This window comes from Mesoplodon densirostris, chromosome 18, assembly GCF_025265405.1.
Source record: "Mesoplodon densirostris isolate mMesDen1 chromosome 18, mMesDen1 primary haplotype, whole genome shotgun sequence".
NCBI lineage: Eukaryota > Metazoa > Chordata > Mammalia > Artiodactyla > Ziphiidae > Mesoplodon > Mesoplodon densirostris.
Genome location: NC_082678.1, coordinates 12,520,390 through 12,546,128, shown reverse-complemented (window position 1 = coordinate 12,546,128; position 25,739 = coordinate 12,520,390). Strand labels below are relative to the sequence as shown.

At 40.3% G+C, this 25,739-nt stretch overlaps 1 protein-coding gene across 1 annotated transcript in view; it reads left to right on the top strand.

Moving 5' to 3' along the window:
• PITPNC1 (phosphatidylinositol transfer protein cytoplasmic 1) overlaps positions 1–7,211 on the top strand; it is a 265,101-nt gene extending 257,890 nt beyond the window's left edge. Inside the window, exons 9-10 of the mRNA XM_060081471.1 lie at positions 3,005–3,123; positions 7,123–7,211. Coding sequence (XP_059937454.1) covers positions 3,005–3,123; positions 7,123–7,128 — 125 coding nt within the window. The 3' untranslated portion in view covers positions 7,129–7,211. The remainder of the gene's footprint in view (positions 1–3,004; positions 3,124–7,122) is intronic.
• The last annotated feature ends 18,528 nt before the right edge of the window (positions 7,212–25,739 follow it).

The following is a 25,739-nucleotide window of genomic DNA, read 5'->3' as shown; positions in this document are numbered from 1 at the left end:
AATTGATTCATGTATAGATTTTGAGGTAATATACTTTGCTGAAGCAAGACATAATGCATTCTACCAGGTAACCTGAATAGGAACATTTTCACTTGATTAGGCTTTCCATAAATTATTGAGGAATATTGAAAATGTTGACATCATTTCCATAAGCGTGTATGGTATGCGGGGATAGTTCAGGATTTAGACAAAAGTATTGGGCTGGCCTAAAAGTTCATTTGGGTTTTTCCATAACATCTTATGGAAAAACCCAAATGAACTTTTAGGCCAGCCCAATATTTTCCTTCAGCATTGGCTGGGACCAAATTATCATCATCTTTTAGAGAACTACTAGAAATGTTCTTTGGTTTTTTTTTGTTTTTGTTTTTGTTTTTTGGCCATGCTGCTCGGCTTGCAGGATCTGTTTCCTGACCAGGGATTGAACCCAGGCCACGGCAGTGAAAGCACTGAATCCTAACCATTAGTCCACAAGGGAACTCCCTAGAAATGTTCATTCTTATGTGGTCTAATTGAGAGATTTTTTTTTTCTTTTAGATGAAATTTTCTGCAACTTTGTTTCTTAACTCTTCATTTTAAGAAAAAAGGGATCGTGTTTCTAGAATAGGCAAAAATTCTAGAAAAGTATATCTTCTTACCTATTTGCAAATTGGTGGTATCCATCTTCTAATGACCCCAAATAATTGATTTTAAAATAATGTTCTTTTTCTTTCTTACAGAAGTAGTGCATATTTGATGTAGAAAACTTAGAAAATATAGATAAACAAAAAGGAGAAAATGAAAGTTACCTATAATTCCAACTCCTCAAAACAATCACTGTTAACATTTTGAAGTGTACCCTTTCAAAAGTCTTTTTTAAATGTATATAATGCTTTTCTGGTAAAAAATGATTTCTTTTACCTCCAATTTTTTATTTAACAATATACCAAGGACATTTCTCTATAGTGTTAAATATCCTTCTGCATCATTTTTAACCGCTGCATAATACCATCAGGCCCCTGAGTTGTTTTCAGTTTTTCACTATTATGAACAAGATAATAATGAGTATCTTTGTTATTAAATCTTTCTTCACATCCATAAAAATTGAGATATCTTTGAAAGCCCATAGTCGCACAGTTTAAGCCCCTCTCTTAACACTGAGCTAATTAAAGATAAAGAATGATTTCCTTTGAGATTCACTAGAGCAAAGAAATGAAACCGCCTTTGTTTTTGTTTTCAAAATTACTGGCATGCCAGCGAGGGGGGAAATAAAGTGTCTAATGAACATATGTATGAAGAAATTTCTTTAAATTTTAAACTTTTAACTTAAAATGACCTAAGTATTCATTCCAGGTGTATTTGTGTTTAAGAAATTTTGATAACCAGCCGTTGAAATTAAAGTGATTGTATTGAAAGTATGTTATTATTGTTAACTAAGACGCATTTGTTCTAATCACAAAGCAGCATCTCTTTACTGCTTTCCATTTACCTTGATTTTCTAAAAGAAAAGCATGCTCTTTGCTTGGCCAGACTGTTGCTTAGCTTTCTTGATACTTACATTGCTTGTGGACAGCATTTTTGATTAACGGTTTCGGGGTGTGGAGGGGGACCATCAGCTAAATAAAATAGCCCAGGTTTGGATTTAGAGCTGCCCTCCATCTTGGCCGCAAGACTACACTGAATTAATTCATAAACTTCTGGCACGTCTACCCTTTAGAATTGAAGAGACTCTCACATGACACACATGGGTTGATATAAAAAGACACCGGACCACATCATGCAGAAACGACTTAAGGAAAAATTCCAGCTGCAAATAACCCGCTCTACATCCCCACCAAGCTAACTAGTGACCAAGGCAGTAGCTTGATTAACCAATTGTTGTGCAGGTACCATTCATTGTAAAGAGTCATGAAGTTAAATTCTGCCGTGAGAGTCTCAGAAGAATGCCCATCTGGGGAAATTGCAAATAAAATGTTGTAAAATAGCCAAGGAGTGGAGTGGGGAGTGGAGGATAAAGCAACAGAAGTATTTAATGTGAGACTAATTGTTATTTTTATGTTTCACCTATTGAAGATAACAGATTCTTTGTTGAAGTTTTTTATCAGTTGGATTTAGACCAGGCTTCTCAACCTTGGCACCACTGACATTTTGGACCAAATCATTCTTTGCTGGGGAGGCGGGGAGGACTGTGCACTGTGGGATGTGCTACAGCATCCCTGGCCTCTACCCACTACATGCCAGTAGCACCTCCACCCCAGTTGTGACAACCAAAAATGTCACAAAACTGTCCCCTGTTGAGAACCACTGGATTAAGAAATTATCATTCTGAAATACTGAAAAAGTGAAGACTCAGGCCAAACATCATAACATCATGTGCCATTTTATTTAGAGATCAGTGTGGGTGGAAGTAGTGCCAGCCATCTTTGTGCTATTATGCTAGACTTGAAGTTCAGTGCAGACCTGTACTCTCTGACGCCATGTATTCTGTGCAAAAATACCTCTCTGTGTGAGCATTGCACCAAATCTCACTGGTAGCAGTGAGCATCATTTCTCTGCCCTCTATGTCATGTCTCTTACAATAGCAATGAAAGTGTCCTTTCTGTTGTTGAATGCATTGTTGTAAAGAATCTCCAAATCTATTTTGAAAGGTATATGGAAGGTAAGTATTAGACCACACAAACCTGACCCTTTCCCTTAAAGGGATCTTCTAACCATGCTTTTAGGAGATCTCAGGCTACAGCCCTATCCACGAGCTAATACTTTCTACCCACCTAGCTCACTTTACAAGAATCACCCCTAAATAATTTCCACTCTTTTCAGTTCTAAGACTATTTTGACTTAACTTGTATTCACTCCCCCTTTGGCTGGTTTAGCTAACTTTATGATTGACTCTTCATAAAGTTAGTGAGTTCCCTGCTTTTTACTCCTCTCTTTGGCTTCTGCTAAGCTGCCATCTTCCCCTGAAGTCTCCCCCATTGAAAGTTTGCATTTAATAATGGAAGTTGCCAACATCTTGACCTTCTTTCAGATATGACAATGGATGATGTTCGGGAATACGAGAAAAACATGCATGAACAAACCAACATAAAAGTTTGCAATCAGCATTCCTCCACTGTGGATGACATAGAGAGCCAGGCCCAAACAAGTGTATGTAGAATTTTTAAAACATGTTGCCCACCCTTTACCAAACGTACACATAAACTGATCTTTGAAAAGACTTCAAATGCATCAATTCTCAAAACTCCACAAAAAAGCGTCGTCGCCCAGAGGCTGTTGGTGAAGAACCTGAGCTGGGTCTTAATTGGACAGTGTTACCTCTTGCTTCCAGACATTTCCATTCTTTAACGCCGCTTGACTCGGGTTATTTCGGTCATAAAACCAAGAGCATGTAGAGTGGAAACATTGTGTGGCCTGCAGCACAAAAGAACAGAGGGGTAAAAACGGACGTCATAAGAACGCTAGACCATCAATGCCAGTAACTTTTAAAGACATAGTTAACAGTCATTCATTTAAGTCATTCATTCTGGCTCATCTCGTATTTTAGGTTTCTTTACATTTGCTTTGAAATGCTTTCTAGGGCTCTTTATGGCTGTCTTACCCAATCACTTCCTTTTTACTTAGGTTCATGTCCAGATGGGGCTGCCATCTATGCATACATACTGGCTGAGCAGTGAAGGTGTGGTGAGCTAGATCTAGCCCGGGACTTAAGCATGAGAGAACCTGAGGTTACTTAATGGCACATTGGTGATTGAGAGCTGACCGTACGGTGTATGCCAGCATCTTAAATATAGTTCTATCTCAATCATTCGTGCTAATGAAGAGGAGTGACAGATAACAAAGAAAAATGTAATCGCCAAGTCATTTAAATGTATCTTTGGCCAGAGCTGTGATCTCTTTGGATGCCAGCTTGAGCCCACATGTCTGCTAGCCCCAGAATAATACACGTTAGATATTTGAGAAATTGACAGCGTAGTTATAGAAAATTGACAGATGGCTATTGTTGTAAATGCTTTAGATATGCAAAGGCCTTTGGTTGCACTTTGGAAATTTCTAGTGAACTTTTGAGGGCATGTCTTTGGAATGTGCCCTGTAAGACCTATGCGCTGCTATTGGATGCATGTGACTGCCCTTGAGGTTGAAATGGCCCTAACTCTTCCTCCCCATTTTGGATGCAGTGATTGGATTTGCAGAAAGCTCTTTGGATCAGGAGGTGTTCCTCTGTAGGCACCGACCAGTTCCTATAGGACTTCGCCCTTCCTCTCTCCCTATTCTAAAGTTAGAAGTGCTCATTAAGGAAACTGTCCTTGAATTTCTATCACTTTCAATTACCTTTTCTTTAGGAATGTTAGACACCTGTTCCCTCTCAGCTGCTCTCTGAAAGCCACTCACTATATATAAGCACCACAAGACAAAGGAAGCCAGAGGAAAGGGGAAGATGCCAGGTAGCCAAAGGATACTAAACAGTGCTTTCCTCATTTTAAGTTCTTACACCTTATTGAATTTGTTACAATATTGCTTCTGTTTTATGTTTTGGTTCTTTGGCCTGGAGGCGTGTGGGATCTTAGTTCCCCGGCCAGGGATGGAACCCTCACCCCCTGCATTGGAAGGCAAAGCCTTAACCACTGGACGGCCAGGGAAGTTCCAACGTGGTCATCTTTAAATGCTTACCACCATTTCCCTTATTCTTTGAATTCCATCAAATTGGGGGTCATTTATTTTTCTATATTTTTCTTCTCTATCATAATGAAAAAGTTGAAATCAAGGGGCTGCTGTCCATCACGAATAAAAACTGCATGGGTGCTCAGTAAATTTAAATCACTGACCTGAGTAGACACAAACTAGATTGAAATTAGGCACAATGAACATCCATGGCCACGGGCAATAAGGAAATAACAGTCTCCTGTTCAATTCAGTAGGTTCAATACTTTCAAGGAAGAGAACTTCTAAGAGACTCTGAACGGGAGTGTAGAATCAAAATTCTGTACTTTGGATGATTTCTGCCCCCTGCTGGATGTGTGGAGTAGAGCATTATATTCAGCCACTTGTGTAGAAAACCTGGCTTTTCAAAGATGGTGTCATTTATTATAGCAGAAACATACTGCTGAGCTTTTGCTGAAATTCACTGAAATTTTTCTGAGTCTCAATTTGTTTTTATTTTTCCTATACTTTTTTTTAACATCTTTATTGGAGTATAATTGCTTTACAATGGTGTGTTAGTTTCTGCTGTATAACAAAGTGAATCAGTTATACATATACATATATCCCCATATCTCTTCCCTCTTGCGCCTCCCTCCCTCCCACCCTCCCTATCCCACCCCTCTAGGTGGTCACAAAGCACCGAGCTGATCTCCCTGTGCTATGCGGCTGCTTCTCAATTTTGTTTTGAAATACCTCCTTTTAAAGAACCTAATCTTATTTCTGAGCTTGTTTAATAGTCTTAGTATTTTTTTAAAGTGGTAAGTTTACAGGTACAGTTCTTGCTATGTTCTGAATTTCATATTCTGTCAACACAGGCATAATTTATTATTTCCTTTGTAAGAACTTTTTCCTTTCAGAAAATTTTAATAATTGTTCCTAGGAAATCCTCTTAAGGATTTTGGGTTTTTTTGCACGATATTCCTGGTTTGCTCATATGTTATGATATGACTCTCTGTCTCTCTCTCTATCTCTCTCTCTGTCTCTGTCTCTCTCTCTGTCTCTCTCTCTCTCTCTATCTATATATATATATCCTAATGATTAATACTATATTAACTCCATAGTTAGTATTTCCAAAGGGGCTCTATGTTTCATACTAGTTTATGTGGTATCAGCTAATGTGGTATCACCTACTAAGTTCATGGGATAGGCCACAAGTGAAAAATGGGTCTCTGGAAGCTAAAACAGATGTAGAAATCCATGGGCAGCAGATTTCACATTTTACAATCTTTTAGGCCTTCACTGAGCTTTTTCTACTATGCCCAGTTATCTGTTTTCCCTGTTACCAGTAATAAAATTGGCAAAGGATACCAGGGATAGCCAGACTGAGAGTAATTAGTAATAACCATAATAGTAGTAGTAATAGTAGTAGAGTTTCTAAGAATGAGAGAAGAGATACTAAACTATATAAAGCAAACCGGCCCTAAGAAAGAAGGCATCACTGTATTGTAACACAGTGATATTCCTTCAGTGTATTATGTCTAAAATGTAGTAAGTGTATATAATACATTATTCACTGTAGTTACATTAGGGAAGGATTTACATTTAAAGGAATTTTTTTTTTTTTTTTTACTTTCTCACGTAATAACATTTCAGGTATTTGGAAAGTCTGCACCATCTGACAATGCCTGTTAAATGAGGCGTCACTGAATTTATTTCTTGAATGCCAAATAATGCTCTTTTTTCTTTTAAATAAAATTCTCACCCATTATGTGATACTATCCTTTTGTTCTCTGCTCTTTTTCTTTTTATGTTTCCTTGAGAAATGGTTTTGTTTTTTTGGTTTGGGGATAATTAGCAGTTTGTTGTTGTTGTCATATCTTACTTGTTTTTTAAGAAGAAATAATTAAAACACAGTGTCTGAAAAATCTCAGGGTGGATACACAGTCAGGAAACAAGTAATCCCTAGAATACATAAAGTATATTCATTGAATAAGAGGATAGCATGTTGAAAAATTCTGATGATCTGCCTATTTACCCTATAAAGGTGAACTGATTTTTTCACGATCTAAAGTGGATAACAGTATGTATCATTTGGGGGCCATTGATTGCTTTAATAATCTTCCCTTTATAGAAAAGATGGCCAGGTCTAATAATAGCTCTGCATACCATACCATACGCACAACACACAGACACACACAGCTCCGGTATGCTTCTGTACTCTCCTGATACGTTTTTTTTCAGAATACTTAAAGTACTCACTGAGAAGTGCTTTGGAAAATCTTGGATGGTTACTCATAAAGGAATTTTTTTTTTCAGAGGTCTGCCTCAGTAAAAAGAAAAAAATTCAGGGCTTAGCATTTCGAAGATAATTTGGGTTTATAATCTGGAGAGATCCCCTTATCGTAGAGTTCTGCTGGGTCCTTTAAAAACAGGCAGAGAGATGAATCCATTTGCATCTCTTCTAAATACCTGCTCATTTTTTTCTTCTTTCTGTTTTTTTCCTTTAAGACATGACAATGGATGAAGTCCGAGAATTTGAACGAGCCACTCAGGAAGCCACCAACAAGAAAATTGGCGTTTTCCCCCCTGCCATTTCTATCTCCAGCATTCCCCTGCTGCCTTCCTCAGTCCGCAGTGCCCCTTCCAGTGCTCCATCCACTCCTCTCTCCACAGATGCACCAGAATTTCTGTCAGTTCCCAAAGATCGGCCCCGGAAAAAGTCTGCCCCAGAAACTCTCACACTTCCAGACCCTGAGAAAAAAGCCACCCTGAATTTACCTGGCATACATTCTTCAGATAAGCCATATCGGCCCAAATCAGAGTAACTTCATAAGAATATTTCATGGGGTTTTATATTTTCGGTTTGGGGTCTTGTTTTTTTTTTTTTTTTTTTTTTTTTTTTTTTTTTTTTTGATATAGAAAAAGACTGCTTTGTCACTCAAACATGTCCCTTTGATCTCTTGAGTGTGCATGTAGTTAAGTAATTTCACATATGATCCCTTAAGTATGCCACACAGCATCATATTAGATGTAAAATGTAAGACTGGCAAAGGACAGAAGGGATCTTCTGTAGCCACAGCTGGATGCCAGGGAGGAAGCCTTGTTTATTGGGCATTTGATGAGGTTGGCATGGACTTCAAGGGTAAATAAATGAAAACTTTGCACCACTGTGTTACAAGGTGTAGTGAAATAGCGAAGTCAGTTTCCTCCCATCAAACCTGAAATTCTCAAAAATATTCTCAGGTGTAACATACCTAATTGTTAAATTTTGAACTGCTCCTTACCAATACTTGAATACCAGTAGTTACTGAGATTCCTATTTGGGTTAGTCTGACTCAGGATTTGGGGCCTAATTAACTCTTTAAATTTTTTGGAAATTTTAATTATCAACGTGTAGATGCTCCAAGTGCAATTAACAATAACTTATTTATACCTTTCACAGAATTTAATAAAGATTCCACTTGTTTCTGTCTTTTAATAACTTTCCCCTTCGTGCCCTTGTGGCCTCAGAAATCTTTAAGAATTTACATGGATGAATGTGACCATAACTGTCTGATTTTGGGATGGTTTGGTTCAGGAACCAAGAGGCCCAGGTGAGGCAAACGTCTTTTTTTTTCTACACATACCAACGAACCTTGACCTATCACCTTCCGTCATCCTTTAAGATTCTCAGAATTTGCAATTAATTGAGTAGAATTCATTGACTCTTTGCCCATTCAAAGAAGTTCAAGGATAGAGTAAGCTACCTGGACTTTAACACCATCAGAGTTGTCTCCCATCCCCTTCCTCATTTTACTCTTAATAACACCCAGACCTCCCTGGAACGGATTGCCCATCACTAGACCTTAGAAAAGATTGTCATTCTCTTGCTCCTTCCTTGAAATCCAAATATTGGGAATGTCACAGAAGTTGAGTGAATGCAGTCAAGTGGGAGGAGAAAATGAGCAGAATGGCTGACTCCTATCTGTAGAGTAAAAAGGAAAAGTGATAAAAGATGCCCCTCTGTCTAGCTTTCTTTTCTGAGAGTATTGGTAATGCAAAATTAGACTCGAGGTTGACGGGAGACAAGATCACTCACCAAAGTGGCAGAAAGAGAACTCTCCTTTGATCTAAAGAGAAGACTGCCACCTTCGCACCTCACTGCCTTTAAACAGAAGGAAGAGCAAACAGAATCTAGCATTTCCTTTTGTCCTCCAAGAGAGGAAGAGAACAAGGCAATTGGGCAACTCCAAGGCCCCAGCTAGCCTTCCTGACCATAACCTCCAACCTCAGGAAAGGGACCTTCCCCAAACACAGATCCCAAAGGACACTACATAGACCAAGGAGGGTATCCTCCTCCTCTTACACAGCCTCGCAGCCAGTGGACCCTGCCTGCTTCTCTCTCTCAGAGCATAGCACTCTGCCTAGTGTCCTTCCAGTTCACAGACTCTCCCAAGGTGCAGGTGCTGGCCCCACGAGCCCAGCACCAAGTGTTCTAAGTCATATGTCAGATTGTCAAGATCATTTCTTTATAGGTTGACATTTAGCTTAATAAATAAATAAATAAACCCAGAACTCAAAGGGAACCCGTTGCAAATAGCGTAGATCAACAGTGCATCTCTTCCCTAGGAATGACAGCACCATAGTAAGACACCGCCTTTGCATGGTATGGTAGCATGATTTTTGCTTGTGGGAAAACTCAATCTTTTATCAAGACCTCTTGGACTTCTCAATGGCTCCCTTTCGACACAGTAGCACTTAAGAATGTTCCCCTTTGGAAGTAAAATTCTCCTTTCAGAAGACAGTGACATAGTGTGTATATTTGCTTACCATTTGCAAGCTGAGATCAGGATGGGGTGGGATCGTGATTTTTGCATGGAATGAATTTATTTTGTGCGTGCTGTTCACACATCTGGACCTAGTTTTTCTGTTGATGCCATTGCTAATTTTCCATTTTTGTAAAGTAGCTTCTGCTATCAAGGTCAGCAATTCTATGTGCTTTAGAAAGCTAATTTCTGGTTTCCTACTGTGAGTTTTCTTTCTCTTATAACCAGTATAGTACCACAGACATTACTTGCAAAACTACCACTGATAGTGTGATTCTTAGCCAACAAATATGTGTGCTCTTAAAGTATGTTGAGTTTTTCTGTCTACATGTGGTTTGTGTGCATTTTCACGGCGGGGAGGGGTGCAGATATTCCTTTAGCTGCTTTGAATATTTAATCCAGTCATCACAAGGCATAAATGACTTCAGTATTTTATTTGTCTTGATTTTCAAGTGTCATTTCACAGTCTCCATACATGAATTTGTTTATTGTGGGGTACAAGCCTGCGATGAATGTGTATATAGAACATTATTAATTCCTATAAGGCTGGAAATTAAATGGCTGCATGATGGAAATTTAGAAGAAAAAACAGAAACTTGAATTCATTAAGCATGTTTAGGGGAAGAATAGAATCTTAACTCGGTGCCTCTGTCTGCAATGTGGAAACCTTCAACCTTGTTCACCAAAATTGTATTATACCTGTATATATATAAATATAGTGAACCCGACACCACCAGTTTTAAGTCTCTGGTAGCCAAATTAAAATAAATAATCCACAAAATAACACGTATGTTCACCCGATTTTTGTCTCATGTTAGTGGAGACCATCAGAATGACCATAAATTTCATTACTTTGGATGGACTTCAAATTACAAAATGCCCTTGTGCTTTTCATTGGCTATAGTACAGCACTGTTGCTTTAGCTGTGCTTTCCCAGGATAAGAAGGCCTTGGTGTTTTTACTGCATAAACTTTGTCAGAAGTCAGCTCTGAAGACCATTTCATTTTCCTACTTTTGGGCTGGAATAAGACAAAGCAAAGAGGAAGCGTAACAACAAAGGAATCCGTGACATTTTTGTTACTACGTGATAACCAAAACAATATGAGTTCACTGGTGAACGAATTTATAAACCCTTCTATTTTGGTCTTGCACTTGTGTGAGGGAAAATGGCTTTAATTTATTTGGAGGTATTTATTAGCCGTGTTTTTGGTTGTGAAAATAAATCTCTAAATAGCACAAGTGTGTGTGTCTAATGTAGACACTTAAAAAACACAAAAAGACCCCCAAAAGTTATTATGTGGTTTTCTTCCAAGACACTGTAATAAACAGTGACTTAAGAGAATAGATTCTGACACTTCTCAAGAAATCATTTTTCCATGAAAATTTCAAGGCTAATGGATTTATGCGTATTTTAAAATTCTACTCGCCTTAGCATCTTTTGGCTCAGAGACGACACGTCACTGGCTGGCATAGGTCAACGACAATTTTACTTTTCAGAAGGGCCAGAGAATAATTTACTCCACGTGTAATACGTACTCAGATAATCCAATAGGGAAAGATTGTTTAAATAGTTTTAGTCCCTTTCTGATCATCTGATTCAGTAGGCTGGGTGACGATATGCCATCTAAGCCATAATTCTTGAAATTAAAAAAAAACCAGTGGCTGCACTTGATCATAAATCATTTAAAACTATTATTTCCTGCTGAAACCGAGTGTTACACTAGAGCACGGCAATGGCATACAGAGGCAACACATACCAGATTCTTCTGTGTTCTACCTTCAAAACAATCTTTCATTTGAAATGTAAGTGTTTAAGCTTTTTAGGAGTTAGTGCAATAAGAGAATGTGAATATGTTGAGACCTTTCCAGATGCTGTTATTGTTACTTTGTCGTTAACAAATGCTTTAGGAGAAGCCTCAAAATGTTTTTGCTTAAAATTGAAAGCCTGTCTGTTGAATTGCAAGTCTCCCTTCAGTTTGTGTGTGTCACCAAGGAGAGGTTCTTTGAGTTGATGTTATACCTGTGCCACTTGTATGTAGCTTCAAGTATAATTTTTAGCGTTTACATTTCGAGCTGAGATCTTGATTAAATGAGTCAATATACCACTGCCACAGCTGAGGGACCAAGTTTTGGGATGCACAGTGTTATAGACAGCAAGCAAAGCAAACAAAATTCATCCTCACATACGCCATCCTCCTGTGTCATTTTATGGCTGTTTTGTGTTTTTTTCCCAGTTATTTATTATTGATAATAACTTACTTTTTCTTACATTCTGTTGTAAATAAAGTACAAAGCAATCTTCTTTCCAAGTGTAGCTTCCTCTCTCTCTCAGATCTTCCCAAGGGAATGTTAACTATTGGGAACTTGGGGGTTGATGGGAAAGAAGCTATCAAGGGAGAAAGAACAAGCCAAAGGCTGGTACTTAGACCCAGTTCTAGGGGACTTGTGTGCAAAGAAGCCTGGCCTGCTAATAGGCGTATGGTGTCTTCAGCGCTGGGCCCTTGGTTAGAAATGCCTGGGTGCCAGCTCTAACTATCCAGCCAAAAAATACCCAAGGTGAATATAACCCAGTGGGATACACATGCAAACTCATCCATCCACCCATCAGGTGCTTGGTTACCCCTCATCAAATGTGAGGCAAGGGTCTTGAGTGGTAACCAAGATAAAGCATCCCCCAGGGAATCTGTAGGAACACCACCTGAGGGGGCCACCAGATTCTCTCCACCGCAGGGCAAGCCAGGTAAGCTGAGCTGAAATGACTGATCTGACGGTGGTTTCTCCATCTCAAGTAGCTCCTGTTGTTCACAAAAGCGTCCTCTGGGGACAGGAGGAGGAGCACAGAAATGCTTTAGCACCCATTTTGCAATAGGCTCCTCGGAGCTTAAGCAGAGACACACCTCTCCCTCCTATTCAATCCTGTAACGCATGTCAATATCCATTTTATTTTTATTGAAGTACAGTTGATTTACAATGTGTTACTTTCTGCTGTACAGCAAAGTGATTCAGTTATACATATACATATATATATTCTTTTTCATATTCTTTTCCCTTATGGCTTATCACAGGATATTGAATATAGTTCCCTGTGCTGTGCAATAGGACCTTGTTGTTTATCCATTCTATATATAATAGTTTGCATCTGCTAATCCCAAACTCCCAATCCTCCCTCCCCCACCCCCCATCCCCCTTGGCAACCACAAGTCTATTCTCTATGTCTGTGAGTCTGTTTCTGATTTGTAGATATGTTCACTTGTATTATTTTTTAGATTCCACGTATAAGTGATATCATATGGTATTTGTCTTTCTCTGTCCGACTTACTTCACTTAGTATGATCAACTCTAGGCCCATCCATGTTGCTGCAAATGGCATTATTTCATTCTTTTTGATGGCCGAGTAATATTTTGTTGTATATATGTACCACATCTTCTTTATCCATTCCTCTGTCGATGGACATTTAGGTTGCTTCCATGTCTTGGCTATTGTGAATAGTGCTGCTGTGAACATAGGGGTGCATGTATCTTTTTGAATTAGAGCTTTGTCTGGGTATATGCCAAGGAACATCCACATTGTGTGCCTTAATCTCTGATTGTGCCAGGCCACAGCTTCCTCTAACAGTGCACTACAACTACACTGAAGATGGTTGCCAGATCATGTACACTAATTCAGTTAATTAAAACATGCTTGAGTTTCAAGCTGCAAATTCACCATTACCACTCCTGCCCTGCCATTTTTTAAAATTTTTATTTATTTATTTATTTATTTATTTATTTTTGGCTGCATTGTGTCTTCGTTGCTGCGGCGCAGGCTTCAGCAGTTGTGGCACGTGCTGCCCTGCCTTTTCATTTGTTCTTCAAAACACACGAACTTCCCACACATAGTTGCTGGCTGAAAGCGAACTCGGTACAGCCAGGCTGGCTGTTTCTTCCTGGGGCCAAACTATATAGGTTGCCTGATGTTAAATGTATAGATATTTATCCCATCACCAGTTTCCCTGTACAGCTTTTAATCATGATGTTATCTCATTTGAGTGTTACTCTTAGATTTCTGCACACCCACATTCTTTTCTAAAACTTCCTGTTTCCTTCACTATATTCACTTGGGATTTTTTGCCTCCAACTTCCAACTGTACCTTGGCCTCTCAGGTTTAAGATCAATCATGTATCGTTTCTCCTAGCCCTGATCTGAAATATCCCTAAATGAAAATTTTAGTCTCAAGCCTGAAGCTTTGATGGCTTTGGAACAACAATCAACCTATGTGTACGTGTACATTCGTGTGCATGTGCGTGCGTGTGTGTGTGTGAGCCTGTAACTTGTGTGGCTGATCCAGACAAGCCCTGTTTACAAGTTTATTATATTGACTTTCTCTGCTTAATTTTTAGCCCTCTAGTATTCCACACCTCCATAAATTCTCCCTTTTCTACAGCATCTAATCTAGTAGGATATCTCCTTCAAGTCCAAACATTTAACTACTTCTTCACTTGGGAAAACTGGAAACGGCCTGGAACTAACTTTGCCTTAATGTTCTTGCCCAGTCCCAGCATGGAGGACTTGAGCTAATAAGTAGCCAAAGAAACTGGACGTGGCCTCAGGTCCTTCTGAATCCAGCCATTCGGTACAGCAACATTACACAGCTGAATCAAACACCTGGAATTTAGGGGATAATTATGTTTAACTAGAAATACCAGCTGTCTTCACTAAAGGCAGACACTAAGGACCGGGAATCATCATTTCCCCCTCTTTTAACTTATAGAAAGGAGATTTGGCCATCTGTTACTCAAGGGTGTTTGAGGGCAGACAAATCTGGACCTTTGTGATTTTTTTTAAAAAATTGTATTCCAAAATTACTTTCCTGTGCCCAGGGGATTCTGCATGCAAGATGCTGACAGTTTACTGCTCTTTAGCAACCCTTGGGACTCACTCTGTGGTCTTTAGCACACAAGTGATTATATTCAGAGCAGTCCAAAGATAGCTTCCTGCTCTCCATGTGCAGTCTGCTGTTAAAGCCAGTCGTCAGTACTAACGTGTGCTGTACCTCTTCCTAGAACACAGCTTGGAAATTTAGAAACATGTCTATGAGTTTGAATTTTCCCACTCTTATCTTAGGGTTATTCCATTTCTTTGCATCTTGTTAAAATCTATTATACAGACCCAAGATCGTGAATTTTCTTTTCACCTTCATTAAGTACTTTGGAATTTGCTCTTTCTTCTGTGGAAGGTAGCTCATAGATGCATACCTTTCTACAAAACACTTCAAGGATTTTGAATTATCTTATAAACACCTTTACATTTGGTACATAGCATGGCCATCATTTTCATAGCTGTGTAATATTCCATTGGGTTGGAAATCTATCATTTACTTAAACATTCCTTTAGTATTTGGCATATAGGTTATTTTCTGGATTTTGTTATATAGGGTTGTTAGGAACATCTTTGTAATATAGTTTATGTCTTTTTTAAAAAGATTTTTTGATGTGGACCATTTTTTAAAGTCTTTATTGAATTTGTTACAATGTTGCTTCTGTTTTATGTTTTGGTTTTCTGGCCACATGGCATGTGGGATCTTAGCTCCCTGACCAGGGATCGAACTTGCACCCCCTGCAATGGAAAGCCATGTCTTAACCACTGGACCACCAGGGAAGTCCCTATGTCTTCTTTCTAATTATTTGTTTTGGATAAATTCCCAGAAATTGAATTACTAGGTCAAAGGATATAAATATTTTTATGACTTTGAGTGTTTACTGACAATATCTCTTCTGTAGAAAATTGTACCAATTTACAATTCCACTGAGAGTATATGAATAAGAACATTTGTCTTTTTTTTTTTTTTTTTTTTTGCGGTACACGGGCCTCTCACTGCTGTGGCCTCTCCAGTTGCGGAGCACAGGCTCCGGACATACAGGCTCAGCGGCCATGGCTCATGGGCCCAGCCGCTCTGCGGCATGTGGGATCTTCCCGGACCGGGACACGAACCCGTGTCCCCTGCATCGGCAGGCAGACTCTCAACCACTGCGCCACCAGGGAAGCCCCTAGAACATTTGTCTTTTTAAACAAGTATTTGTAGTTTTAAAATTTCACTATTCTCAAGTTATTAAGCAATGGCTAGCATCCACTTCCCACGTAAGTCCTTTGTTTGTTTAATATCTTAATACTCTCTTTTGGGGTGTTCATATGATGAAGGGCAAGTCTAGACAAAGAAGTTCTCTGATTTATTTAAATGTTCAGTGCCTTCCCTAGCTTAGAAATGTTGACTGGCTACTACAGAAAGAAAAGCATAAGGAATTGCATTTAATTGAATAAACAAACATCAATTTTTTTAATTTTTATTTTATGTAGGGGTATAGTTGATTTACAATGTTGTGTTAGTTTCAGGTGTACAGCAAAGTGGTTCAGTTATACATATGCATATATCCATTCTTTTTCAGGTTCTTTTCCTGTACAGGTTATTACAGAACATTAAGTAGAGTTCCCTATGCTATACAGTAGGTCCTTGTTGATTATCTATTTTACATATTCTATTGTGTATATGTTAATCCCAACCTCCTAATTTATCCCTCCCCACAGGCTTTCCCCTTTGGTAACCATAAGTTTGTTTCCAGAGTCTGTTTCTGAACAAATATCAATTTTAAGTGATTTTGTTTTCAAGCTTTCATTGATAACAAACATTTAATGCATTTTTACTTGAGTATTTCCTGAAAACTACCATATATGTGCCAACAAGTTTTGTTTGGTTGGTTTTTCTGCTTGTTTTTTTTAACCAAGAGAGAATCAAATTAAAAACTCGAGAATTTTAGTTTAGAATCAGTGATTTCCTGGTTCTAATAGAACCTTGGTAAGGACAGAGCAGAGTCCTTTCAAAGTCTTTTCATTTAACTTCTTGGAAAGAATGCGATGATGGATTGCACACATGCTCCAAAAAGGAAGGTAACAGTCTGTGTGTCATCCCCTCCTGAGCCACGTGAGAGTCATTCCTGGGGAATAGAGAATTTTTCTCAGGGAGAATGGCCATTTCTCACTCATAATAAGGACAAGGTATCAGGTTTACCCGCAAGTTAGTTCAGAATCTGACTGCAGTCTTTACTTTTTTGTTGTCAGTGTTGTGTGTGTGTGTTTAATATTTATTTATTTTATTTATTTTTTTGGCTGTGTCGGGTCTTAGTTGCAGCATGCAGGATCTTTGTTGAGGCATGTGAGATCTTTCACTGTGGTGCAGGCTTCTCTCTAGTAGTGGCGTGCGGATTTTCTCTCTCTAATTGTGGCACGCAGGGTCCAGAGCTCGTGGGCTCTGTAGTTGAGGCACGTGGGCTCAGTAGTTGTGGAGAGCAGGCTTAGTTGCCCCGCAGTGTGTGGGATCTTATTTCCCCGACCAGGGATCAAACCTGCGTCCCCTGCATTGGAAGGCAGATTCTTTACCACTGGACCACCAGGGAAGTCCCAGTTTTTGTGCTGATGTCAACTTTCTATTTTGAAATAATTATAGATGCAAAGGAAGTTACAAAGAAATGTACATGGATGTCCTATACACACTTAACCCAGCCTCCCCCAATGATAACAGCCTGTATAACTACCATACAATATCACAACCAAGAAACTGACATGGGTACAATCCATAAAACTTATTCAGATTTCACCAGTTTTACATGCACCCTTTTGTGTGTGTGCAAGTGTGTATGTGTTTGGTTCTATGCAATTTTATCACCTGTTTAGCTTCATGTAACTACTGCCACATTCGATACACGGAACTATTCTATCACTGCAGAACTCGCGAATACTGTCCCTTTATAGCCAAGCCCCCTCACCCCAACCCCCTCACCTTGCCCCACAAAACCTTTACTTTTAAAAACAAACAAAGGGCTTCCCTGTTGGCACAGTGGTTAAGAACCCGCCTGCCAATGCAGGGGACACGGGTTCGAGCCCTGGTCTGGGAAGATCCCACATGCCGCAGAGCAACTAAGCCCATGTGCCACAACTACTGAGGCCGTGTGCCACAACTACTGAAGCCTGCGCGCCTGGAGCCTGTGCTCCGCAACAAGAGAAGCCACTGCAATGAGAAGCCTGAGCACCACAATGAAGAGTAGCCCCCACTCACCTCAACTAAAGAAAACCTGTGCACAGTGACGAAGATCCAACACAGCCAAAAATAAATTAAATAAATAAATTTATTAAATAAATAAAAATAAAAACAAAATATATCATTGAGGCCATATCAGTTTTTCTTTCTACTAAAACATGCTCATTACAGCTTTCAAACATTTTTTTCTTTTGGCTATTTTTAAACTGCGGTAAAATATACAAAGGATAAAATTTACCATTTTAACTATTTGTAAGTGTACAATTCAGTGGCATTAAGTATATTCACAATGCTGTGCAATCATCACCACTCATTTCCATAAATTTTTCACCATCCCAAACAAACTCTGTACCCAATAAACAATAACTCCCTATCCTTCCCTCCCTCTAGCCCCCAATAGCCTCTGTTCTACTTTCTGTCTCTATAAATTTGCCTATTCTGGATATTTTCTATAAATGGAATCATACAATATTTGTCCTTGTGTATCTAGCTTATGTCACTTTGCATAATGTTTTCAAGTTTCGTTCATTTTATAGCCTGTATCAGACATTTTAAAGGATTGTTTTGTGAGAGAAAACTATCTGATAAGCTGGTAAACATACTTTCCTGTGTATTGCATTTTTTTTTTTTTTTTCTTTTTGCTGTATGCGGGCCTCTCACTGTTGTGGCCTCTCCCGTTGTGGAGCACAGGCTCCGAACGCGCAGGCCCAGCGGCCATGGCTCACGGGCCCAGCCGCTCCGCGGCATATGGGATCCTCCCAGACTGGGGCACGAACCCGTATCGCCTGCATTGGCAGGCGGACTCTTAACCACTGCGCCACCAGGGAGGCCCTGTATTGCATTTTTTAACAGAAGTTTTCTAAAGCTGTGTGATGTTGGCAAATCACTTCATCTTTCTGAGTGTTCATTTCTTCAAGTGTAACAGTGGCATATTTTATATCTTAATGGCAGGTATGTAAAAATAAGATTGCCACTTGGTAACAGAAGCTGCTGCTGAAGAATCATGAGAAAAAGAGAGGGTACAGGCAAATTCAAATAAAAGCTCCATGATAAAGAGCAGGTAGGGACTTCCCTGGTGGTGCAGTGGTTAAGAATCCACCTGCCAATGCAGGAGACACAGGTTCAAGCCCTAGTCCAGGAAGATCCCATGTGCCGCTGAGCAACTAAGCCCACGCGCAACAACTACTGAAGCCTGCATGCCTAGAGCCTGTGCACCGCAACTACTGAGCCCGTGCACCACAACCACTGAGCCCATGTGGTGCAGCTACTGAAGCCCGTGCACACAGAGCCCGTGCTCCGCAACAAAAGCCACCGCAATGAGAAGCCCATGCACTGCAAGGAAGACCCAACGCAGCCAAAAATAAATAAATAACATTTAAGAACTTAAAAAAAAGAAAGAGCAGGTAGCTCATGAAGAAGTGAGGATGGCTGTTCCCTAGAGCTCCATCATTATGTGAGCTCCTTTCATTTTGAGTCTATTTTGAGTGAGTCTCTTCCTTTCAACCACACGAGGTAGCTAAAAGCAGTTGGGAAGTAGGTTGAAATGTCATTTCTAGAAACAAGTTTTCCAAAGGAAACTTATGTAAGAAATGCAAATTTGTATTCCTTTTCTAGGACTTAAACAAACATTAACAACACCTCGAGTAAAAAGAATGGTGTTTCAAGAATAAGGTGAAAGATGTTTCTGCTCGAAAAGAATGGTACAGATGAATCCAGACATGCAAAACCTGCTTCATTTCCATGCATGCAAGTTGTAAAATAATTATGTTTTACTCCAGTAAAGAGAATTAAATGAGGGTGCTTCGATTTTTAAAACAACAACAACAAACTGACTAATTCAGTTTATCTGGTGGGTCAATAGTGTGTTATATTCAGATTCTTTTGAGCAATATGATGTTATTGTCAGAATATAAAAATGTCAAAAACTTCCCTTTTTTCTGATATGCTAGGTCTAATTTACATCTAGATGAAAAAGCTTTTTAGCATAATAAGATACCCTCCCCAACCTGATGAATAGCTTTTGAGCCAGATCTGATTAGTACACAGAAAAGTTTAAGAGAAAGGCCAAAACTTTGTTAATTTGTTTTGCTAAGTAATACCAGCACCTCAGCTGAAACTCTTCATTGATTCCTTTTAAATAAAATTAAACCAAATGTACCCAAAGAAGCATCCATAGCTTAAACATTAACCTCTTCAAATCTGGATCCAAATATGAATCAATTATTTTCATTGTTTTGGGTGAGTTCCTTTCCTTCCCCTCCTCACTGCATCTTCCTTGATCCTTCAAGTGAAAACCAAGGAAAGGTGGATTAAAAAGTAATATCTTCCGAGGGGACAATCTGAGAGTCTTTCTTCCCAGAGGGAGTGTTGGAACCTATAAAGGGGACCCCTAAGATGTCACGTGGTATTCTCTTCTCTCCTATTTGGAGGCATTTGCTATTTTACTTTCCTCTAAAAGGTGGTCTCCAGCTCAAACATCTGGGTTATTCATAATGGCTGTACACATAATGGCTCTCTAACCCTAGTCCCAGCCTCCATAATGCCTGCCACTGGGTCTCCAAGACCTTCCCTCAAATCCACCTCCCCATCGCCTACCCCCACTGAGACAATGGAAGCCACCACCCTTGTCTAGATTCTAGCAGATAAAGATGTCTTTCTGGGACTTCCCTGGTGGCCCAGTGGTTGGGAGTCTGCCTGCCAATGCAGGAGACATGGGTTCGAGCCCTGGTCTGGGAGGATCCCACATGCTGAGGAGCAACTAAGCCCGTGTGCCACAACTACTGAGCCTGTGCTCTAGAGCCTGAGAGCCACAACTACTGAGCCCACGTGCCAAAAAAAAAAGAAGAAGAAAAGATGTCTTTCTGACATCCCAAACTCTAGAAAACATTTTCCTATTGAACCATGTTCTCTGGGGTTTTGAACGCTAACATAAAGGTGATACTTATGGTCCTTCAGCTGCACTGAGGTTTGCCTGGTTTCCCTAAAGAGCGTGAGGAAATTTGGACTGAGTTCAAAACAATTGACTCTCAAACTAGCTTTGGGAATGTAGCTCTTCTAGAGTTTGGGGATTCCTTGTGTGTGTGCATATTTTTAATAACACTTATAGATACTAATTAAATGTAATTCAGGGAAGAAGTCATCTGTTTTTTGAGATAATGAATTTAATTTTACTGGAATTAAATCTAATTTAGTTCCATAAAAAATAATTTATTGATATGAAAACACTACATAAACTGCAAAATTCTAAGCATAAGTGGCCACTCTATTTCCAAACATTAAAATTTAGATGAGAAAAAAAACTAGGTATAACTAACATTTGCCATGAAGAGAGCCCCCCAAAAAAATGTTTAGCAGAAAAGTGGAAATGTTTATGTCAAAAGCACCAACCCTCTTGCTCCTTTCCTACTGACTTCATTACTAAGACAAAACGTAAGCAATTTATAAATCTGTATTTATACAAAAAAAGGTAGTCAACTAAAAGTTTAAGTTAAGAATAGAATGAAATTATTTTGGAGGGCTGGTTGAGGAGGAGGGGCTTAGTTGCATTGCTTGTCTTTAATCCATACACACCCTCATCCTTACTCATGGGACATGGGAGTGGTGGGAAACAATTCCCAGAGAGCTGAACAGGGGCCTAGCCCAGACCCACTTGACCTTTCCCTTAGAAGCAATTCCACAAATAAGCCCATCAGTACCCACCCCCAGGCTGCCCCATTTGCCAGACCAAATAGAGTTTAGGAGTAGAAAGAGTTTAAGCAGCCTCAAACCTCTTCTTTAGCCCCATCCCCAAAACATTGAGGCAAACTATTAAGTTACCCTCCTCCTAGGCTGACCTGGGTGCTTTATCTTCAGCCTGCATCCCCTCCTGACCCTCCTAGTGAACTGGGTCACAGGGCCAATCTCGGCTTTGGTCCTCATTCTTCATTCTGGTCCTGATATAATTTATTCTATAATCTAGTACAGTCTTTCATCCTTTTTTTCTTTTTCCTTTCCTTCCTTCCTTCCTTTTTTCCTTTCATGGTGCCTGTTATGTAGCAGACACTAGGAGAGCACAGGGGACACAGAAGTGAGCAAAAATAAATCTGGTCTCTCACCTTATTGTTTAATGGAAAAGATATATAATACTTACATAATCACACAAATAAATGTGTAACTGCTACTTGATACAGGGTCAGCGAAGGAAAGTTACATCATACTAGGAGAGCATAGAACACAAGGAAAAGAGGGCTATTCAGTGGAGACTGAGATGTGAAAAGTATGCGGCAGTTAGTTGATTTAGGAGAAGCTAAAAGCATTCCCAGCAAAGGAAATAGCATGTACAAAGGCCCTGAGGTGGGAGAGGGCATAGCCTATTCCAAAACAATATAGCTTGAGTCAGGAAACAAGGGATATTTGATGAGAGGTGAGGCAGGAAAGAGTAATAGGGGTCAGATCTTGCAAAGCCCTTGTGGAAAAGGTTGCCAGATTTACCAAATAAAAATGCAGGATGGGGACTTCCTTGGTGGTCCAGTGGTTAAGACTCTGCATTTCCACTGCAGGGGGTGCATGTTCGATCCCTGTTCGGGGAACTAAGATCCTGAGTACTGCATGGCATGGCCAAAAAACAGGATGCCAGGTTGAATTTAATTTCGGATACGCAATGAATAATTGCATAGGATATATTTACTAAAAAATTATGTGTTATCTGAAATTCAGATTCAACTGGGCATCCTGTGTTTTGTTTGGCAGCCCTACTTGTGGGTCAGGTAAGGATTTGATCTTGTTCATCTTGAGGCCAAGGTATTAAAGTATTTTAAGCAGAGGTGGCATAATCTGATTAGAATTGTAAATAGATCATACTGGCTACAGATTGGAAGGGGGCAAGTGGAGAAGCAGGGAGACAAGGAAGCAATTACAGTGGCCAAGTAAGAGGGGCTTGGACTTGAGGGGTGGCGGTGGAGAAGGAGAGAGGTGAGCCACTGGAGTGAATTTTAGAAGATAAAATCAACAGCACTTGGGATCTACTCGGTTCCCATTGCTTTAGACACCTTCCATGTGCCGATGAGGCCCAAATCTACATCTCCAACCTGAGCCTCTGCCAGGGATGCCAGGATCCGATGAGCTACCCACTTATTTGGCATCTCAAACTGAACACAGTCAAAATAGAACTCTGGGTCTACCTCCTCAAACCACTCCCTGCGAAATCATCTCCTTCCCCTTGTCAGTAAAGAACATCCCAACCCACCTGGTCCCTCAGGCAAACATGCCCTTAATTCCTCTCTTCCTCTCACTGCCACACTCAATCTATCTGCCATCCTGTTGACCCTACCCACTAAATCCCATCCTGAATTGGTGCATTTTTTTTCTATCTCCACTATTATCACCTACCACAAACCACCGTCTGTTGCATCTAGAACAATGAGCCTCAAAACTGGTATATCTATTTCTACTTTTATTCACCTCTGAACCATTCTCCACTTGGGAGCAAGGATGATCTTTTCGAAACAGAAGTCAGACCTTAGCTTAACACCCTTCAATGACTCCTTATTGCATTTAGAATATGCCAACTCCTCATCCAGCTTACAGAGAGCCCTACAAAATTAAGGTCCCTGCCTGCCTCAATCTCATCATCATCTAGTCTCCCCCTCACCTGACCCCTTCTTGTCCATCAGATCTCAGTGGAAAGGTCTCATCTTTAGGGAGACTTTTCTTGAGCAGATTGTCTCCCACCACTGAACTGCGAGTTCTCTGAGAAGAAGAACTCCCCCTGTCTCCTTCGCTGTGGAATTCACAGCTCCTAGGCACTCATCAGTATTTGGGAAATGAACAAGTGCATTGGTACAGTTTGGATCTGGGAGACAAGGGAGGAGTTTCAGGGGTTTCCAACCAGATCTGAAGCCCTGTCCTGCTCTTGCTTCACCCTGATCCTCAGTCCAGTGACTGGAAACTACTTGCAGTGACCAGACCTTTCTCAGGGTGTTTATTCATTCACCTGCCAGCACTCCCTTTTACAGAGTTCTGGTCACTGTTCAGGGCTCCCCTGACTTCAACTTGGACCCCTGGTGATGACAAGTGGCCCAGCCCAAACTCTTCCTGAACATTGTTGGGTTTTGTGAGCATTTGACTCTGCCCACCCATCTAAAACCCCTCAACCCAGGTCTTTTCTCCCATTTCCCTATCCTATTGCAATTAAACCACAAATGCTTGCTTGACCTCAAATTCCAAACACAGCCATTGGGTTTTGGCATTCACTGGGAGGGCACTAGCATTAGACTGAAATGTATACAGATTATGAAAAAAGAGCTTAGATTCTTCCTTTATCTCTGATATTTGCTGTGGGAAACATCTTCAGAGGTGTCTGCCTGAGTGCCAGTAATATTGTCCAGTTCATTTCTGTGGCCTCAAAGGCATTTTGAGATTCTAAACCTGGAAAACATATCTCAGAGTAACTTAAACCTTTATTTAAGCACCACTAAAACTTCCATATAGGGCTTCCCTGGTGGCACAATGGTTGAGAGTCCGCCTGCCAATGCAGGGGACACGGGTTCGTGCCCCGGTCCGGGAAGATCCCACACGCCGCAGAGCAGCTGGGCCCGTGAGCCGTGGCCGCTGAGCCTGTGCGTCCGGAGCCTGTGCTCCGCAACGGGAGAGATCACAACAATGAGAGGCCCACGTACCGCAAAAAAAAAAAAAAAAAAAAAAACTTCCATATAATGTGGAGATTTGGTAGAATATATATATCTACCATCCATCTTGTTCTCAGAATGGTGCTTCTAGAAATGTTCCTTTGGCAAAGAATTTACTATATCCCATTCAAGCAATGCACAAGTCATCAACTGGCAACCTTCCATGAAAAATCTATAATGGGTAACATTCTCCCTTTTGAATATGGGCAGGCATCCCTACTATATAATTAGATTTATTCATTGTATATTTATCACCTGATTCTATTCTAGGAATTGAATGTGAGAGGCAGTATCTTCCCCCAGCCTTCATAGCTAGGCAGCCAAGCAGCATAAACATGACAAACCATCCAGATAGAATGAACATCCACAGCTCACATTAAAATGTACAGGGTCACAGCTGCCTTTGAAGACCAGCCCTTAAACGTCTCTAACCAGTGATGGATAGCCAGGCCTTGCTCTTGCTCATTGACCTTGATTGATTCATCTTGGAAGTGGAACATTTTGACCCATTCTTATCTTAGGCTAGGTTGCAGAAGACTCCTAGTGCCCTCATTACAGCTGGTGTCCTTCCAAAAAGGGCTGCAATCTTCTTAGACTCAAATTTACGGACAAACATGCCAGTGCAGTTCTGGGTTTCTCAATCTGTTAAGTCTTACTTTATCCTAATGGGTCAAGTGCGCTTCCCATTTATTGCAATGGCTTGCCATATAAGGGTGATTTATCCAACAAGCATGTATTCAACTCTTTATATGGATCAGATACAACTGCTGGTGCCATGAATACAAAGATGTAAAGTGACTCATTCAATCAAATGGCACATTTCTTACCGAGTGCCTACGAAGTGCTTGGAGATGAGGATGCATAGGCAGGTAGGACAGATAGGGACCGGCTACCCTCAAGAAGCTTATGATACAGTGGGGGAGCCTAGGTAATGAGCAAACAAATAGATAAAATAGTTTAAAACTGTGATAAAAAAGAAACAGATAAATTGAGTTGGGGGGTGGGGTGGGAGGATGGACACAATTTAGTTGATAACACTGATCCAAAAAGAGAAAGAAACAAAGAAAATTTAAAAATCTATCTCCAGTCGCATAATCTTTTCTAGGGCTAAAAATAAGAGTCCGAGTTGTTCCAATTCTTAGCGTCTGTAAGAAGTTCAGTAGCCTTCCTAGAGCAGCTGTTCTTTTCCTTGCCCTAAGGTCTCTTGGGTACCAGGAAGGTGGGGCTTAGTTTTCACTTCCAAGGTGAAAGCCCTCCCACGTTTGCTTCCTATTTTGACTCCCTCAGGGTCTTTACACCTAGCCCAGACTCCAGAACTCAGGAAAGCTTGCTCCATCTCTCTTTTCTGGAACCAGGAACTTTGATCTCGCCCTTCCCAGGCAGGTAAACTTGATCCTTATACTTGCTCTTCAAGCGCAAGTCTGGGTACAACCCTTGGGAGTCCTGAGGTCCTTTCAGAGAGTCCATGAAGACAAACTCTTCAGATTTTATTTTCCTTTTGGGGAGTACTACGGAGCTCTTTTGGTATGGTATGACATGTGATACCACAATGGACTGAGTGCAGAAGCAGATATGAGAATCTGGTT